At 36.5% G+C, this 19,983-nt stretch overlaps 1 protein-coding gene across 3 annotated transcripts in view; it reads left to right on the top strand.

The window, feature by feature from the left end:
* The window catches only part of UBE2W (ubiquitin conjugating enzyme E2 W), a 76,104-nt gene that overhangs the window by 39,596 nt on the left and 16,525 nt on the right, over positions 1-19,983 (top strand). Inside the window, exons 2-5 of one of the 3 annotated variants that reach the window (XM_049700381.1) lie at positions 1,635-1,726; positions 9,198-9,300; positions 18,562-18,717; positions 19,194-19,243. In XM_049700381.1, coding sequence (XP_049556338.1) covers positions 1,635-1,726; positions 9,198-9,300; positions 18,562-18,717; positions 19,194-19,243 — 401 coding nt within the window. Of the gene's footprint in view, positions 1-1,634; positions 1,727-9,197; positions 9,301-10,481; positions 10,561-18,561; positions 18,718-19,193; positions 19,244-19,983 lie in introns of those variants that run through there. The other 2 variants (XM_049700382.1, XM_004280566.3) reach the window with 2 other exon arrangements.

Genomic DNA, 19,983 nt, shown 5'->3' with positions numbered 1-19,983 from the left:
TTTCAGTTGGTAGCTATGCAAATCGACCTTCCTTTATATCTTAATTCAATAACAAGGGCTGTCTTCCTTGTCTTAGTAAAGTTTTCAAGATCTGGAGGATTTCCACAGCAGTGTTTCCCAAAATGTAGTCATTGAAAGGAGACTTTTCCAAGATGCCCTACACTGAGAGGATTCCAGTACTTTTGGAAGCCTGCATGTTGTCTTCCTCCCCTTAGAGAATCATTGTGCAAGTTCGTATATCAGAAGTCTCTGAGAATTCCTGCTTTAAAAAAAATCCTTTTTTCTTTTTGTTGTTGAGCCCAGTGTTTCTGAAAATTTACTTGATCACAGAACCCCTATTTGTTGACAGAAGTAGAATAAATCAAAAACCCTCTTCTAACATAGACACTTATCATAAATATAATCCTCCTTTATTTAAAACAAATTGTTTATGCAGCTTTATTTCTATATTTTGGATAATTAAAATTTTTCTAAACTAATTTTCAATTTGTAATTTTGCATTTTAGAAGGCAGCTGAGGTCAGAAGTTGCAATTAGTTGGTATCTTATTTTCCATGTTACTAGCAGTTATGATATTGCACCATCTGAGGAAAAGTTTTCACTTTTGGCAATTTAAAGAGCCATTGATTCTCAGCAAAGAAGGGAGGAGTTTTCTGTAGTGTTGTTAGATGGTGGTAAGCTTATTTAAAGGCGTTATGAATTGAAAAGATCTAGAAACATTGCTGTATTGATAGTAATATTTCATTGTCTAGAAAAATCAGAAACTAGCTTTTAAGTAGAGAGTTGTTTGGAGTTCTGAACAGAAATTCATGCTTGTGTGCTTTAATCCAAGAAAAGATGTTCATTAAGAATTTTTATAATGTTACGTGCACTTCTAATAACATTGGTTATTTTGTTTTTAAACCTGTAAATTATGGGCTGCTGTGGTTTTTGTTTTGCATTATTGTATACTGAAAAAGAATGTCCACTGATGATAACAAGGGAAGAACTGAACAATAAAAGCTGTACAAACAAGAATGCGAATACATAGCCATTTTGGGGCATCTAGTATGTGAAAAAATAACTTTATGTATCTCAGGCCCTGGTATGTTATATTCTGGTGTTGAAAGATTAAATTATATGTGAATGATCCTATTTTAAGAAAATAAACAGCGGCTGTAAATTTAAATTATTTTAAACTTTTTCAAAAGACTTTTTAACTTAATATAGTTCTTCTCGAAAGCCTGTCTGTCTGAAATGATGCATTCTTTAAGGATTATGGAGAACTGTGGTTTTTATAATTGAAAAGCAGTAAAGGAAACCCTGCTAAAACTTTTAAGCATTTATAACCTTATAACTTTAATGGAGTAGTTTTGAAGTTTTATAGGTAGCTGGCTGCTCTTCATAACCACTTTACAACATCTAAGTTTACAAATATATTTAGAAATATTTTGACAATAGATTGTGAGTTATAGGACAGGCAATTAAAAATTTGAGAATTAGGCATGTAAAATATATAGAAGATGTAAGGGGCTTGTAAAGGAAAAGGCGTGAGCATTTGGACGAAGTTTAATCAAGGATTTCAGACTGTGTGAATACAAGTATATTATGTTGTAAGGAAAAAATGTACAAGTTATTATTGATATTCTTTTCTAGAAACGACTACAGAAAGAACTGTTAGCTTTGCAAAATGACCCACCTCCCGGAATGACTTTAAATGAAAAGAGTGTTCAGAATTCAATTACACAGTAAGTGTTTAAGTTTTAAAGTACTTGTTTGTTTTTCTTTTGTTATCAATGTAATATATGAATATATACTCATTTTAAAAATACAGAATTATTTTCTTATTTCATCCCATTCTCTTCCACCAAGAGGTAAGTACAGTAAACAGATCTTATTCTGTGCATTTATATATACAATTTCATTTTATAAAAGTTTCCTGCTAATGAGGCAGTGTTTAAAAACTTTGGTCTGACTTTGTTATGAAATGTTCTTCACCTGTAATAGAGCAGTTTGGTATGAGGTTATTTATCAGACTTTTCAAAAACATTTAAGGCTCTGAAGAGAATGACAGTCAAGAGGTATCTCTATCCCTGTCCCCTGAACATACTACATAGTTGCTTTCTTTACAGAAGGGTAGCTAAATGAATGTCAGACTCTTAGCATTCTCATTTAATAATAAGAAACTTTTCCATGAGGATGAAAAAGTGAAGGGTAGAAGGAGGACATAGAAGTATTCTCTAATTTAGCTCCTTCCGTGGGAGTGGAGCAGAAGTCTCTTCCCAGGTATGTGCCAAGAAGAGTAGAAATATGGGTCCCCTCTGTTAAAAATGAGCATTTGAATTAGTTTAAAGTGTTTTCAAGAGTATCATCCTAAGATTTCACAACTCAGTGTGGTCTATCCTTACCACTCCTTTGATCTAACAGTTCTGTTAGACAAGGGTAAATGTTCTAAAATGGGAAATTTTTAAGCAATTGACTCTCTCCTTAAAAAAAAACTCCAAAAATGTAAAAGGAGTAGAAGCCAACAAGAAAAAGTTTACTATAGACCAACTTGTAGGACAAACTGAACAATTCAAATATTTATTGATATTCTGGGTCCAAAGAGCAAAAGTGACCAAAGCTCTCACAACAGGGACATATTTATTTTCAGAAGAAACGATTTTGGTTACCTTTGACTTTGACATTTGAGTCAGTACTTAAGACAGGAGCCAAGCTTTAAGAACAGGAATATGAAGAAAGGGTATGTTGATGTTTGAATGGATATACTGATGTTTGAAAATGTAGTATGGGGGACTTCCCTGGTGGTCCAGTGGTTAGAATTCCACTGCAGGGGGCATGGGTTCAATCCCTGGTCTGGGAACTAAGATCCCCCGTGCTGTACAGCACAGCCAAAAAAAGAAAAAAAAGAAAATGTAGTGTGTATTACTACATATTATAGATACTATAGAGTATCTAGCTCTATAACGATCTCTTTGAAACGTTGCTGGGTTCTCAGTTGACTGAGCAGTTTTAGATTCACTGCCAAATGAGTGGAAGGTACAGAGATTTTCCATGGACCCTCTGCTCCCACACATGCCATAGCCTCTCTAATTTATCAGCATCCCCCACCAGAGTGGCACATTTGTTAGAACTGATGACCCTACACTGACATGTCATAATCACTCAAAGTCTGTAGTTTACATTACAGTTCACTCTTGATACATTCTATGGATTTGGACAAATGTATAGCGACATGTATCATCATCATGGTATCATACAGCACTTTCACTGCCCTAAAAATCCTCTGTGGTTCATCTATTCATCCTTCTGTCCCCTCCCAGCAACGCCTGGCAACCAGTGATCTTTTTACTGTCTCCATAGTTTTCCCTTTTCCAGAGTGTCATATTGTTAGAATCACACAGTGTGTAACCTTTTCAGACTGGCTTCTTTCACTTAGCAATATTCATTTAAGGTTCTTCCATGTCTTTTCATGGCTCTCAATTGACTTTTCATTTATCTCAAACAGGATTTAAAATGGAGCACACATTTAGAGTATAAAGCATTTGTTCTATATGATTAAACAAGTGACTGTTTTTTGTTCTATATCATTAAACAGGTGGATTATACTCCATTTTCATCTTTTTCCTCTTTACCTTTGTTAACCTGCCTCAGAATATCCTATAAGAGCTAGCCCTATAGTTTTCAAGGAAGTAGGTACCAATCGTTTCCACTTTCAACCTTTATTTTTTGGGGGGTGGGGAGGAACTACACAACACAATGATTTATAAAAAGTTAAAGGACCATCTTACGTTTTTAAAATTGAAATATTTGTATAGATATTTCTACCACAAATTATAACTACTGGGACTTCCCTGGTGGTACCGTGGTTAAGAATCTGCCTGCCAGTGCAGGGGACAGGGGTTCGAGCCCTGGTCCGGGAAGATCCCACATACCGAGGAGCAACTAAGCCCATGCGCCACAACTACTGAAACCACGTGCCACAACTACTGAAGCCCGAGTGCCTAGAGCCTGTGCTCCACAACAAAGAGTAGCCCTGCTCACGCAGCAGTGAAGACCCAATGCAGCCGAAAGTGTAACTACCAAAATAAACAGCATCTTTGCTACAGAATAAACCTGTCACTTAGAGATGTTTGTCAGGCAAGAATTTTTCTTTTAAAATAATTTACTGTAAATGAACCACAAAAGTTTTATTATCTTTGGACTATCTTCCAGGATATGAAAATAGACTTATAAAAATTAGATCTTGGGAATTCCCTGGCAGTCTAGTGTTTAGGACTCCCCTTCCACTGAAGCATTATCTCCAAAGTGGATGAACTACAAATCAAAATTTTTTTTTTAATAAGTTTATTTATTTTATTTTTGGCTGCATTGGGTCTCCGTTGCTCCACGCGGGCTTTCTCTAGTTGCGGTGAGTGGGGGCTACTCTACGTTGCGGTGCGCGGGCTTCTCATTGTGGTGGCTTATCTTTGTTGCAGAGCACGGGCTTCAGTACTTGTGGCTTGTGGGCTGAGTAGTTGTGATGCACGGGGCTTAGTTGCTCCGTGGCATGTGGGATCTTCCTGGACCAGGGCTTGAACCCGTGTCTCCTGCATTAGCAGGCGGATTCCTAACCACTGCGCCACCAGGAAAATCCAAACCAAATATTAATCTAGTTGAAAGAGATGCATATAGTTAACAGGAAATAAACACTGATTTTAAAATACTATTGTGTATATACTTTTTCCTATTCAGTTCTTTAGTTTCTTTAATCAGACCACGGCAGAAGCTGAAGCAAAAGATAGACGTCAGAGCAATCAGAGATAGGGCAAAAAAGCAATGTTTTGATGTAACTACTGACCTATTTTGAAAAAATTATTTATTACTTGGGGAATTCCCTGACAGTCCAGTGGTTAGGACTCGGCACTCTCACCACCACATCCCAGGTTCAGTCCCTGGTCTGGGAACTAAACTCCTGCAAGCCGTGCAGTGTGGCCAAAATAAAGAAAAAAAAAATTGTTGTTTAAGTGGGATTATATGGGATGGGGTATATGGGTAAACGAAGATGATGAAAGCACGTTAAGCTTTTTGGAAGACAGTTTGGTAGCATGTAGACCTTAAAAAATAACGTGTATCATATCCTTTGACCTAATAACCTATACGCTGTCCTAAGGAAGGAACAGAGATACAGAAAGATTGACTTAGAACTAATTAAGTTGGGAAATGGTTTCTCAATGTAGTAAAGTAAAATGGCACCCCTTGAGTTACAGTCCACAGCCATCATATCGTGTAAGGCAGAAATTTTGTGTAGTCATAATTGCCTTTGAACATCCCTTGAGAGAGGCTGTATTGGTATATATCCTGTATTAATATATCCAACAAAGCTAGTTCTTCCTTCAGAGAGGCATAGATGGCTGTTTCTTTGATTAGGAGCCATGAATGTGTGAAAAATACCTGTTTTAAACATTAGAATCACAGAACAATGGGTATTCACAGGAGGTTAAGAAGTGAGACTTCTCTCATCATCCTTACTCTGGGGCGTGTGTGCTTGTGACTGGAATTGTGAACATTGATGATTTGAATGTAATGTAATTTAAGTGTACACCTAATGCAGCTCTACTGGACTTGGAGTCCATTGATATAGAAACTGCAAAATGACTAGAATGAAATGTACCCTAAAAACTTTAACAGTGATTATCTTTGGGTGATTTTTGTTTTATTTATGCTTATGTAAATTTTCTGTAGTGAACATATGTTACTTTTTAAATTAGGAAAATGTTGTTTTAAATTATCCTGCATGATGTTGAGACGTATGCCTTCTTTGACCTATGTCTCCCATATATTGCAAGGTGTCTTTAAGACCTTAAGAGCTATGCTTGGATAGGTCACATGTCAATTTATGGTATATTATGTGTCCTAAGAATTGCCTTATAAACAGAACGAAAGGGCACCGAGAAGTCCTGTGATTTTTTCTTGGACTGTCCCAGCATAGTAGGTGGGAGTGGGCGGTGGGGCTGAAAAGGAATGTTCATGGCTAGGAAGGACCTAGTTTGGTGGGGGTTTTTTTGGTTGGTGGTGGGGGTTTTTTTGTTGTTGTTGGTTTGTTTTTTGGCTGCACCATGTGGCATGCGGGATCTTACTTCCCTGACCAGGGATCGAACCTGTGCCCCCTGCAGTGGAAGCATGGAGTCTTAACCACTGGACCACCAGGGAAGTCCCTGTTTGTTTTAAATTTAACTTTAGTTGATTTACAATGTTGTGTTAGTTTCAGGTGTACAACTTCAGATTCTTTTCCATTATAGGTTATAAGATACTGAATATAGGTCCCTGTGCTATTATACACAGTAAATCCTTGTTGTTTATCTATTTTATATATAGTGGTGTGTATCTATTAATCCCATACTCCTAATTTATCCCTTCCCCTCCTCTTTCCCCTTTGGTAACCATAAGTTTGTTTCTTATGTCTGTGAGTCTGTTTCTGTTTTGTAAGTAAGTTGATTTGTATTATTTTTTTAGATTCCACATATGAGAAGTATCATATAATATTTGTCTTTCTCTGTCTGACTTACTTCACTTACTATGATAATTTTTAGGTCCATCAATGTTGCTGCAAATGGCAATATTTCATTCTTCTTCGTAGCTGAGTAATATTCCATTGTATATATGTACATCTTTTTGTTTTTGGTTTTATATATATATATTTTGAAGTATAGTAGATTTACAATTTTGTACCTATCTCTGCTGTACAGCAGAGTGACTCAGTTATACACAGATATACATTCTTTTTTTTATATTCTTTTCCATTATGGTTTATCACAAGATATTGAATGTAGTTCCCTGTGCTATACATTAGGACCTTGTTGTTTATCCATTCTAAATGTAATAGTTTGCATCTACCAACCCCAAACTCCCAGTCCATCCCTCTCTCGCCCTCTTCCCCCTTGGCAACCACAAGTCTGTTCTCTATGAGTCTGTTTCTGTTTTGTAGATAGGTTCATTTGTGCCATAGTTTACATTCCACATGTAAGTGATACCATATGGTATTTGTCTTTCTCTTTCTGACTGACTTAGTATGATAATCTCTAGTTGCATCCATGTTGCTGCAAATGGCCTTATTTCGTTGTTTTTTATGGCTCAGTAGTATTCCATTGTGTATATGTACCACATCTTTATCCATTCATCTGTCAATGAACATTTACGTTGTTTCCATGTTTGGCTGTTGTGAACAGTGCTATGAACATATATAGTTCATAAATATGAACTATAGTTTGAATTACAGTTTTGTCTGGGTGTATGCCCAGGAGTGAGATTTCTGGATCATATGGTCATTCTATTTTTAGTTTTTTAAGGAACCTCCATACTGTTTTCCTTAGCGGCTGTACCAATTTACATTCCCACCAACAGTGTAGCAGAGTTCCCTTTTCTCCACACCCTCTCCAGCATTTATTATTTGTAGACTTTTTGATGATGTCCATTCTGACTTGTGTGAGGTGATACCTCATTGTAATTTTGATTTGTATTCCTCTAATAATTGGCGATTTGGAGCATCTTTTCATATGCCTGTTGGCCATCTGTATGTCTTCTTTGGAGAAATGGCTGTTTAGGTCTTCTGCTTATTTTTTGATTGGGTTGTTTGTTTTTTTGATATTTAGTTGTATAAGCTGTTTGTATATTTTGGAAATTAAGCCCTCGTCCATCGCATTGTTTGCAAATATTTTCTCCCAGTTTGTAGGTTGTCTTTTCATTTTGTTGATGGTTTCCTGTGCTGTGCAAAAGCTTGTACGTTTGATTAGGAGGAAGGACCTAGTTTTAAAGAGAATAGGTTTTTTGTTTTTGTTTTTTTAATGCAGCTTTTGCATTATATTTTATTTACTGTGTACTGGTTCTGATGTCAAGAATGTACTAGGTTTTTTGCATATGTAACGTGATGTATCTTTCCAACAACACTTCGAGGTGACTTTTTTTTTTAACTCTAGCAGTTAATTTTTAAAAATACCTATTTTACAATTGCAGTAGTTAAAACAGGAGAGGTAAAACAGCTTACTCAGGGCCCCACAGCTAATTAAGGGACAGATCTGTCTAATTTTACTGTAAAATATTGCCTCTTGGGTCTGTGGTTGCATCTTTTATTACCATATAAGGTATTTAGCGTGCATTGTGAAAATGAATGGCCATGTTCTTAAGGGTTTATATGTGTTCCAGCCTGATTGCTTTCAGAGAGTAGGCACATTTATTATTTTACATATTTCTAAGTCCATAATATGTGAGGTGCTCAACAGAACCCCAACAGTATATCCTCAATCTTCCTTTTGTTTCCCTGTATTTAAAATAATAAGTTTTTATGCCTGAAAAGTATAAGATTACAGGAATTGACCAGGTATACAATAATTATAAGTGGCATGGGTATAATTAGGAACTCATTTTGCTTCTAAATTCTGCCCCGTCATCTTTGTCATAATAATCTCTATTCCTCTACCCGCACTTTTTTTTTTTAAAGAACAAAAGATAGTTCTTGTTATAAGAATATAATTATAAACAGATTTATATTCATGATTGTTATATATGAAAACAAAGTAAGCTTGCATAGATGCCATAGAAATCTATTTGGGGTTTTATTAAACAATTGAAACATAATGAGAGACAAAGGAAGGGCCTTCTAGAGCCTTAACTAGCTATCAGAGTAAGTGTACCGATGTCAAGTTAGCTTCCCTTTTCCTGTTTAGCCTTCTCTAGAATGCCGATGAGAAAATTGGTCTGATAGCTACACTCCTCTGTAGTCATTGCTGATACTGATTTCTCTCTTAGCTTCTAAAATAATTGATATCAGAAAGGCAATTGATTAGTTTGATGTTATCTATAAAATCTTTTCCATAATTGTAAAGACAGTCTGAAAAAATAAGGTAGCATAAATTGAGTAGGAAGAGTGCAGGCTTTGGTGTCAGCACACCTAAGCTGGGTTTTATTTTGTTGTTTTTTCCGGACCTGGGTTAAAATTTGGCTCTGTCCTTTGTTAGCTGTCTCACCGTGATCTGGCTCTTTAACTGGAGTGTCAGAGAAGGAAACAGGGCCAGGGGTATAAATACCTACTCCTGGAACTGTTGGGAGGACGAAGTGTGTTGTTATACACCAATGACTCTCGTCCCAGTGCCTGGCATAGAGGAATACTCGGTGTTCTTTTTTCTCCTTCTCACCCCAATCCTTTATAACTGAAGTTTAATTTTTTTTTTTTTTCTATTCTAGGTGGATTGTAGATATGGAAGGTGCACCAGGTACCTTATATGAAGGGGAAAAATTTCAACTTCTATTTAAGTTTAGTAGTCGATATCCTTTTGACTCTCCTCAGGTAACAAAATGTTTTGCTTTTTAAATTTTTATTGTATTTTTGGATTATAGCAAAATGCTAAATTAGCGATTTTTGACTAAGTAAAAACTTATAAAAGAAATTCATTATAATTATGTGAATAGATTTGTTCCTTTATCTTATTTATAATATAATCAAGATCATATGAACATTTTACCTTATTGAGATTAGGGCTTTGCTGCTTTTGTACTTCTGAAAACTTAAGACTGTTTCTTATCCATTCATGTTAAGCAGAAAAAAGGGATGGAAATCTAACACAGGCCCACGGGTTGTGGGAGAACTTAGCATTTGGAATAACTGGAGGCACGTCTTCCTGGCTAAGATGATGATAGAATGACATCGTTAAGAGGCAGGTGCTTTTTGGGAAGGAGCACGTCTTTGATTTCGCATTGGCATGCTGTTTTTGTAGCCTTTTAGTATTGCACGGGCAGAATATATTATTACAAGATGTTAAATATCTAGACCTCAGCCCCAAATCTGATCATTATAATTTGAGGCAGAGTCAATTTAGTTAATGTCTTAAAACTTAGACAAGGGATAATGGGGGTAGAGAAAAAATTTTGAGAGCTGCTTAACTGTGGTGAATGATTAATCCTTGGAGGTTAGAGAAAAGGAGACTCTAGGATGAATTCCAGATTTCTGGCTTGGTAAGATGGGTAATGAATTACTAGTAGCAAAATGATAAGACAGGTGCCCAACTCTGTGTAGCATTGCTAGGTAATGAGGTGTTGTGGATAGTGAAATTTCCCAAATAACTTGAAATTCAACATGTGAGGTGCTAAAATACGCTATTTTTGAGGAAAATCATATTTCATTGCTACTTTAAATAGAATATACCAAACAGCTTAATCAATTCTCTTAGCCATGTAAGAGTATAGATGGAAGTCAGTTATTGTATTGTGCTATAAATAAAGAGATGATTGTTTTAAGGCATAGAATTAAATGGAAACGGACTCCTTGAGTTCTAAAGTTTCCATGTGAGCAGAAAATTAAGAGGTTGGGGGCTCCTTTTTATCTTTATCATAAAAATAAGGCAAAGACGTATGTATTGTCATGACCTCTAGGCTTCTATAATAACCATGTGTAGACTGTAATCAAAAACCAAAGCAGATGTATTCCTTCTTCCCAGAAAATGATCTTCATTTTCTGTTGTTGGCTTTCAGCTTATCAGCATCATCTTACTGTTATTGCTTGAAGGCAGTGAGGTATCCACTTGTCACCTTCAACCTAAGTTCGTTGAAGGTAGGTGAGGGAAGAATACACTCACCAGCTCAGAAACTTTGCCTAAGGGACTATTGGAGAAGGCTTACTCTGGGAACTCACAAATTTTTCATCAGAGGGAAATAATATTTCTGTAAACATGAAACCAAGTGAAAAGTGTTCTCTAAACTCTCAGTTTTTAATTCTAAATCAAATATCAAACTTAACCATCAGTTGAATTCCATCTTTAATATTTCCGTAAGAACCATTGTAATAAATTCTATCATCTTATCTCATATTCCTTTTATCCTCCTTCCCTGGTTTTACTCCTGCTTGCTGGTCTGATTTTGGTGTCCTCCAGGTTCTTTTTTTTTTTTGACATTATTATTATTATTATTATTTTAAAAATTAATTAATTATTTATCTTTGGCTACATCGGGTCTTAGTTGTGGCATGTGGGCTCTTCGTTGCAGCATGTGGCCTTCTCTCTAGTTGTGACGAGAGTGGACTCAGTAGCTGCGGCATGTGGGCTTAGTTGCCCCACAGCATGTGGGATCTTAGTTCCCAACCAGGGATCGAACCCATGTCCCCTGCGTTGGAAGGCGGATTCTTAACCACCGGACCACCAGGGAAGTCCCGTCCTCCAGGTTCTTTATTCAGCGCTCCCTTTTTCTTCTCACTTTTTAAAGTCTTTAACCATCTTAAGCCACTAACTCCCAGATCTCCAACTCTGTGTACAATCTCTTTCTGAGGTTTAATTTCACACCCTTGTTGGACATCTCTACTTGAACACCTCCAGATGTCCAAATTTAACACAGCTAAACTCAGTTTTTTCTAATAACAAAATAAAATAAAAAAAGAATTTTTTCTTGGGTTTCTGTCCACCTATCTTCTCATGTTAAATTTATTTCCTTTCCCTCACTCTTAAATGCAGTTTTTCAGATCCTTTCACAGACTTAAGGCAGTCCACCATTTTTCTTACCTTATCGTCAGCGCTGTGTGGTCCAAGTGTTCAGCTTTTATCTGGACTATTACAAAATAGCCTCTAGTTGTTTCCACTCCTAGCCGTCCTTTCACAGTGCTGTTAGGTTTATTTGAAGGTGCAGTTACCTCATTGGTTTTCGCACATACATCCACCACCACCATCCCCACCTTTCTTGGTAAATCCTGTGATGGTTCTTATTTCCTGTGGAGTCAAATCAAGCTTAGCAGTCCAGTCCCTTTATGGTTGAGTCTGACCTGAAGCATTTTAGCCACACATTACCTCCATGCCTTCTACTGTGTAGTAATACTTGTGTCATACTTTATTAATGTAACCATTAAGTAATGTTATCTCTGAAAGTGAAAGATTACACGTAGAATGATGTGGAAACCCTAGGGCGGTTGTTCCCAATCTTTTGGAATAAGAGGATTCCCTTTTAACATCAGTTAATTTATATTTATATATATATAAAATATTCTAATATCCATGATTGAGAAAATAATAGACCACTCTGAGTCCAGTAATACTTTTAAATTATTTTAAAATTCTATTAATCACATCATCTGTATGATTATAAAATAATTATAACATGTCCAGTAATCAAAGCTTGATGTACATATGGATTTCAAGATTTTTCTGATAACTAAAACTTTCCAAAGGTCCATCGTATTGCTCTGGATAAGGGCAGTAAAATTCCCCATTCCCCAAAGATTTTATTTGTTCAGATGTGGAAGCATTGGCTCTTGTTAGGTAATTAGTCTTTCATTTTCCTATGCAATAAGCAGTACTAAATTTACCACTACTTACAAGAGTAGAATTTGAGGACATATCCGTAGAATAAACATCTCATTGTGAAATTATTACTTTTGTGTCAGTGAGATCTTTGCCTGTAAATGAGATCTGTAAGACTATGCATAAAATTTATAGGCTGTGTTATTTTCTTCTACTAGTTATAATTAATTTCACATGTATCTCACTTTACAGTGAAAAGGCTACCTATGTAAAACACGGTGTTTGGCCCAATCATTTGCTTTAAAAGAAACAATAACAGGAACAAAAAACTTTCTCAGTTAAAATGGGAGCAGAGATGAAGTACCTTTTCATCACTGTTTTCTAGTAATGTGCACTTACCAACAGCCATACAGAAAATAAAATTCTTTCTATATAGTGTATTCTGTTTCCTTATGCTAGGATACAGGTAAATGGTTGGTTAATTTAACATGTATTGAGCATGAACTGTGTACTTTAGAGATGGCAGAGAGCACAGAAATTAAAAAGGAATTGGGCCTGACTTTAAAAAGCTGATAATCTGTTTAGTATTTGGAGAGATAGACATTTATTCATTCATTCTGTAAGTATTTACTGAGCATGTATCATAAGACAAACACTTTCCTAGGTGCTGGCAATTCTGTGGTGAACAAAGTGGCCCTCCAAAAATCCTCCTTATGTGGAGTTTGCATTCTTGTAGAAAGAGAAGGACAGTAAACAAAAAGCAAAATATATAAAGTATGGAAGATGGTGAAAAAACGTAGAAAAGAGGAGTCAGGGTGTTGCAGCATTGGGTAGAGTGATCAGGAAAGATTTCATGAGAAGGTGACATTGGGGCAGAGATCTGAAAGAGGTGAGTGCATAAGCCACATCAAAGGGGTGAGAGAAAGGGCAGGTGAAGACAAAATGCAATGGTCCTGAATCTGGAGCATGCCAGGTGGGTCCCTGGAGTGTTGTATAATCAAGAAGAGGAGAGTAGGGCCTAGGTCAGAGAGAGAATTGGGGCTGGAAAGTCCATCAGAAATTGGATAGGACATTTATAGCCCATCGTAAGAATTTTGACTTTTACTCTCAATGAGGTAGGAAGCCCTTGAAGATGCTGAGCAGAGGAACGACAGGCTCCTGCTTAAAGTTAAAAGGAGAAACTTGGCTGTTACGTGGCACATTGACTTCTGGAGGCACAAGGGTACCCCTACTGCAGTGATCCGGGTGAGGGGTGATGGTGATTTGTACCAGAAGGGTAGCAGTGGAGGTTGTGGAAGGTGGCAATATTTTGGACTTATTTTAAAGATGCTAAAAATATACTTGCCTTGATCATAAAGCTTTAGAAACACTGGGGCAAAAGAGTAATCACTTTCCCCTCACTCCTATTCCCCCTCCTATTCATGCCCCTTTAACACGAACCCTTTTGTTGTGTTGCTTCAAATTCCCTCATTGCAGAGATCCAGAACTTATATTCATAGTGTCCTCATCCTTTTGCTCGTGGTCTGATTCTCCCTGATTTGGGAAAGCTATCAATATTCATGCTGCTGATACATATTAGATGACTAAAAGGGGAGAACTGAATTGAAAACTATGCTAAAATTCTTATCCCCAGTCACTTTTGTCAAATATTTATCATTCATTTATGCTAGACTACCTATGTCATATATATTATTCATAGTTAGGTATTTGATTTAGTTTATTAAACTCTCTGCTGTATGTTCAGTTTTTATAGTTGCCCTTTAAATATTGTCATCTACTGACAATTTTAATCAGAGAAAACATCCCCTCATATTGTCCCTGTAGAAACCTTGGTATCTATATTGTAGATTGGCTTTATAATTATAGCCTGTTTTGTATTGCTCATTCTGTGTATATTGTATTTTCACCTAGCTTGATATACCGTATTAGGTGTCTGACTTTCTCATCACTTCCAGAGCACTAGTCTGAACACATTAGTATGCCTTCATTGTGGTAAGATCTCAATACTGTGAGGTCATACAGTATTGAGCCTGAAGGCTTTGGAAGCCCTCAGGTATGATTACCATGAGTTTCACATTAGAAACAGTTACCTAATATCCATCCTTTATATTGTTACTGTTGGTGGCTTTCAGTTTAGACTTTTTAGTACCCAAAGGCTACCCAGAGGTTGGCTTGCTTAAAATTTTAGGTTGGATGTGGGATGTGCGAACTTACCTCCAAAATCATAGGGATCCTGAGCAGAGTTCTTTCTCCATCTCACCTGCTCCTGAATTTGAGCCACACTGGTGGGGGATATTTGGAAATTTACAGACACATGAGGACTTCTTCTAATGCAGACTCAGAACTTCAGATGTGGTTCACAGGCATTAGATTTAACATCCTTTCTAAAATTGTGACTTTTTTTCCATTTAATAGCTTGTTATTAAAAACCTGTAATTCCATTTTACTCAGTATGGTTTATGCAGTGGGGAATGTGTGCAGTCTCCGGTCGCTGTTCAATCTATGTGACTACTTTGAATCTGAATAAATTGTTTAAAAAATTAATTAGCAAAATTATTCCCTTTGGTTTCAAATTCATCGTATTCAGTTATATTGTCATATCTGTTTTAGATAGTTTATCAGCTATTTGCGATTCCCCCCCAGAAAGGTTTTTGAACTCTGGAAACAGCTTAAAGTCTTTTAAGTTTTCAGAGCCTACTTGGCTGTATTAAAAAACCTGAAATGTGCATTCCCTCCTCTGGCTTGTACTGCATATTAAATAAACAAGGATAGTTAAGAGTGTGGTCTTGGGACTCCCCTGGGCGCAGTGGTTAAGAATCTGCCTGCCGATGCAGGGGACACGGGTTCGAGCCCTGGTCTAGGAAGACCCCACATGCCTTGGAGCAACTAAGCCCGTGTGCCACAACTACTGAGCCTGCGTTCTAGAGCCCACGAGACACAGCTAATGAGCCCGCGTGCCACAACTACTGAAGCCTGTGCTCCGCAACAAGAGAAGCCACCTCAATGAGAAGCCCACACACCACAACAAAGAATAGCCCTGGCTTGCTGCAACTAGAGAAAGCCTGCGTGCGGCAACAAAGACCCAACACAGCCAAAAAGAAATAAATAAATTTATTTTTTTTTAAAAAAGAGTGTAGTCTTGAAGAAATTCAGCGTTGGTTACTCTTCTTTCACATGCAGAGAACCAGAATAGCAAAGTTTGCATCAAAACTGTCTGTGCAGACTACTTACCAGTCTTTTACGTGAATAAACTGTTGAAAAAAGTTTTTTCTTATATTTCAGGAATTCATCTGAATTCCTGAACGGAATTCAGGAAATCCTGGATGGAGCCTGTCCATGTTTAGACAAACTTCTAAAATTCTCTATCTGCCAGGTTGGGTTCTAGGGGTTACCTGTACCATGTACAACAAGTTAGTTCCCCTGTTTTTGGTTGCTAGAAGTTTTAGGCTGGTTGCATTTGCCCTGAATGCAGCAGGTTTAAAAGCCCCTGCTTTTTTTTTTTTTTTTTAAGCATTATTAAGATCTAATTTATTTTAAGTATTAGTAAGGTCTAATTTATTTTTATTTCAGTCCCCTCAAACTTCAAAACTGTTTCTTTCTCCTTGATTTCTGGCTCTCTTCTCTGCTTATAGAATGTCTGCTGCTTGTGCCGTAGGTGTCTTCCACTGCTCCCCATCCCCTTTCTTTCTCTTCTCTCCTCCTTTACTTTTGATTCATGCATACTTCTTGGCTCTCAGACCGAATGATTTAGTTTATAATCATTTCTCTCCAAAAAGAATACTGCTTTCCTTCTGCTTTGTGAATTGGCTAGTCAAAGCATCTCGTGATAACCTTTTGGTTGGCTGTCTGTGTATTTTCCTTGATGGTTGTTGATACATTGCTTCATTTGTGCCAAAGGAAATAACTTGGCAGTTCTTACTTTTTTGGTACCAGAGCACTGTTCTACATGACTTGTTTTCAAAAAGACCTTACTGGAAAAGAAATAGCCTTTAAAAATAATTGTGACCAGGGAGTAATGGGCACTGCTGTGTTCTTCATGAAAATATCCTATTAGTCAAATGGCATTTTGTGGCAAAATGAACACCCCAGGGCTTCCCTGGTGGCGCAGTGGTTGAGAGTCCGCCTGCCGATGCAGGGGACACAGGTTCGTGCCCCGGTCCGGGAAGATCCCACGTGCCGCGGAGCGGCTGGGCCCGTGAGCCATGGCCGCTGAGCCTGTGTGTCTGGAGCCTGTGCTCCGCAACGGGAGAGGCCACAGCAGTGAGAGGGCCGCGTACCGCAAAAAAAAAAAAAAAAAAAAAAAAAAAGAACACCCCAAAGCAGATGCATATCCTGTGAGATTTGTAAACTCCCACTCTAGACATCCACAACACATTGTGGGAATATCAAATGCATATAATATAATAAACTGTAGTTCACATTTATTAAAAAATTAATTTTAAAATAATCGTGGATGGACTCATGGAGCTGCAAGAGCTTTAAGCAGTCATTTCCCTTTGCAGAGCAGCACTTTTTGAGCAAAAAGTGATGAAAAAGGCACTAATTCTGATGGATATAATTGAGATAAATGGTACTTCAAACAGAGCTGTGCCCAAGTCTTTCAGGGGGTCTTCTACAATTGGGCAGGACAAATCACTTGATAACTCTTGTTTTAAGACTTTACTTTTAATTTTCAGCTTTACTTTAGCTCTTTTTTCATGGGAATGGAGGGTGGATCACCAAAATTTAAAGAAAAAAAAAAGAAAGAAAGAAACACAAATATATGAAGTCATTCCTTTGAGAAAAAAATTCCTCTTCCTGTCTTATATTAGCTTCAGCCAAGGAAATGAGGACCATATGTTAGCAGTATATTTGAGAACTCCTACTTCTATGAAAGAGTGCTTAGTTAAATGTAAATATTTGTAAAATTGTAATAAAACCAGATATGTAGGTAGAAATTTAAAAATAAAAGCAAAACCTAGCTTATGGTAATTTCCCATAGCATATCACATATTAAAATATGGCATACCTTATTCTGACCACCCTTATTTCACTGGCTGTCTTCTGCTCTATAAAGGAAAAAAGAGGGCTTAGTCCTAGAGCAATATATTTCATCAGTTTGTCATCACTTAAGGTAGGGTTTCTCCTTACTAAGATTCCGCTATATCTGAGTATGAGGTAATTTGCAGGGCTGAGATATACTTACTGTAAGCCTAGTTTGGGAACTATTGGTTTATATTTGATGAGTTTTATAAAAATGCCATCATACCTAGTGAATCAGAATCTGGGAAAGTGGGGCTCTTGAATTTGTATTTTTAACCAGCTCTCCAGGTGATTTTCTTTTTTTTTAAGGGCCAGATCAGGAAATAGGAATTACTCCTAAGCAACAATAAAAATTATATATTATACTGCAGTATAAAATTCACTTAAAAGATTGACAGATTAATTTTTATATCAAAATAAATAATTTATTATGAACTAACATATCTAAGCATTCTTAAATATGAGACTTTTACTTTGACCTATTATGGGCTATGCTTACAGATTCCTCAGGATGTATGAATTTACTCTCCTGCCTATTCAGATGCTTAGGTAGATATGTTTAAGAAACAGTATTATTGAGACATTGAATTATTAGGGCAAAGGAAGGAAATATTACCTTTCAAATCAGTGCTGAGGCAACATGGAGAAAGGGGAAAACGTAGAAGAACTGAGTAAAAGAAAAGGCAGAGACAAAACAGCAAGTAATTGGGAGATTCATTCAACCTTTGTTTTTTCATCTATAAGCACATAGATATTTGCTGATTAGTAAGTGGCAGTTTGTGCCCATCATAATGCAAGTGTGAATTTAGAGGAGGTGGAAGATGTAGCAGTCATTTCCTTTTGCATATAACACCTTGGGTAATAACATTGTTATAGGTGGAAGTGGTGTTCCTATGGCATGTAATTCATATTGTCCTAAAGTTGAATACTTTCGTTTGAAATTTTAGTGTATTTGATTTGTGTATGCAGAGAACAATGAGTAGTTTGAAAAACCATTCTTGTAAATATAGTTGTCTTTCACTAGTCTAAAAATACATGGTAATTTATAAAATTTTAAAAGGAATTTGTGAAAAATATCTGAAATATAAAATAGGTAATCTGGATTCTTTTCCTACTACATGGTCATTCATAGTAGTGAAACCAGTACTTATTGAATTGATAAGAATAAAGCAGTTGTTTATCTTGTTCCTGGCATTGATTTTATTTGTTTTTAATTTGGTTTTTAAAATATTAACTTACCTGGAGAATATTTTATTTTTCGGTAACATAGAATATTTGAGTATTAATGGAATTTTGTTCTTTCTTAGGTCATGTTTACTGGTGAAAATATTCCTGTTCATCCTCATGTTTATAGCAATGGTCATATCTGTTTATCCATTCTAACAGAAGACTGGTCCCCAGCGCTCTCAGTCCAATCAGTTTGTCTTAGCATTATTAGCATGCTTTCCAGCTGCAAAGAAAAGGTAGGACTTTTCAGAATTATTCCAGGTATAGTTCTTCTTTTAGTTTGGGTAGAGAAGCTATTTTAATATATAATTTATTTGAAGAAGAGACTTAATGCTTTCTATTATGAAGTTATAGGGAACGTTTTAGTAATAGATTGGCAAATAATTTGATAATAGAAGTCAGACATTGTTTCATATTTCTTAAACAGGAAATTTCTGCAGATGTTCTTAAATAATCTGAATTTTATTTCTGTAAGCATGCACAGGGCAAAAGTGTACAAGAAATTATTGTTTCTAGATTTCACAGTGGAAAGACCCAGGAATAAGCATTATGGCTCCCTTCTCCCCTCTGCTGGCTTCCACCCTATCAGTCTCTTTTAGGGGATTTCCCAGGAACCAGAGCTCTCCTATCATAAAGCCTAGGTTGAAGGAGGACTAGATTACCAGTAGAATTTTCAGGACTTTTCCTCTTATTCTCCTTTACTAATCTACAGATTCTGTGTCTGATGGAGAAAGGGAGGAAAAGACCAGAAAGAAAAACCATGTGAGTTAAATTTAGAATACCCTTTTAAAGTATCTAAATCCTCTCTGTGTTTCTGGCCCTCTTGTCATTCCTGCTTGAGGGTTAGTGTCTTGTCATTCCTGCTTGAGAGGTTTTAAAGCATCTCTTCTCCATGGGGGTTTCCTTTTGTATTCTCTTTAAAGGAAAAACCGAATTTACCTTAGAGATTAGGGAGCTGTGGGGTTATTCATTTATTTTAGCAGGTTTTTTTTCTTCTCCAAATTCAACTGTCATTTTTATTAAATTAATATTTAGAAAACATTTAGATAGTATTTCATTTTTAAATGGTAGGTTATCTAGATTTTGAAACACTCTAAGCCACTTGTTTGCAAAGTAAGTTTCTTGGAATGTTAGTTCCATAAGAGGTTTCTTGGTGTTAGGTTTAAAAGAAAATTTTTTTGTTCAAATAAGAATGGGAAATAATGGGTTAAATTGTATATGTATTTTTTAACTGTAGCATAAGAGCCCTTAATATGCAATGTTATGTACAAGAGGAAGAATGAAACTTCTGGCAGTTAAACTGTGATACACCATTAGTTGAAAGACATGTATCCCCATTTAGGAATATTAAGAAAAAAATGTACATCTTAGAATAGATGAAATAGAGTACATGTTATCTAACGTTAGTATCACCTGTTAACTTGAGTTTCCTCCCTGTTGTTAGCTTTTCTGAGCTGCATTTTAGGCCACACTTGTGCTTTTGTTAATCCCAAAGGCTTGGA

This window comes from Orcinus orca, chromosome 17 (genome assembly GCF_937001465.1).
Source record: "Orcinus orca chromosome 17, mOrcOrc1.1, whole genome shotgun sequence".
Classification (NCBI taxonomy): Eukaryota; Metazoa; Chordata; class Mammalia; order Artiodactyla; family Delphinidae; genus Orcinus; species Orcinus orca.
This window is presented reverse-complemented; position numbering and strand designations above follow the sequence as displayed.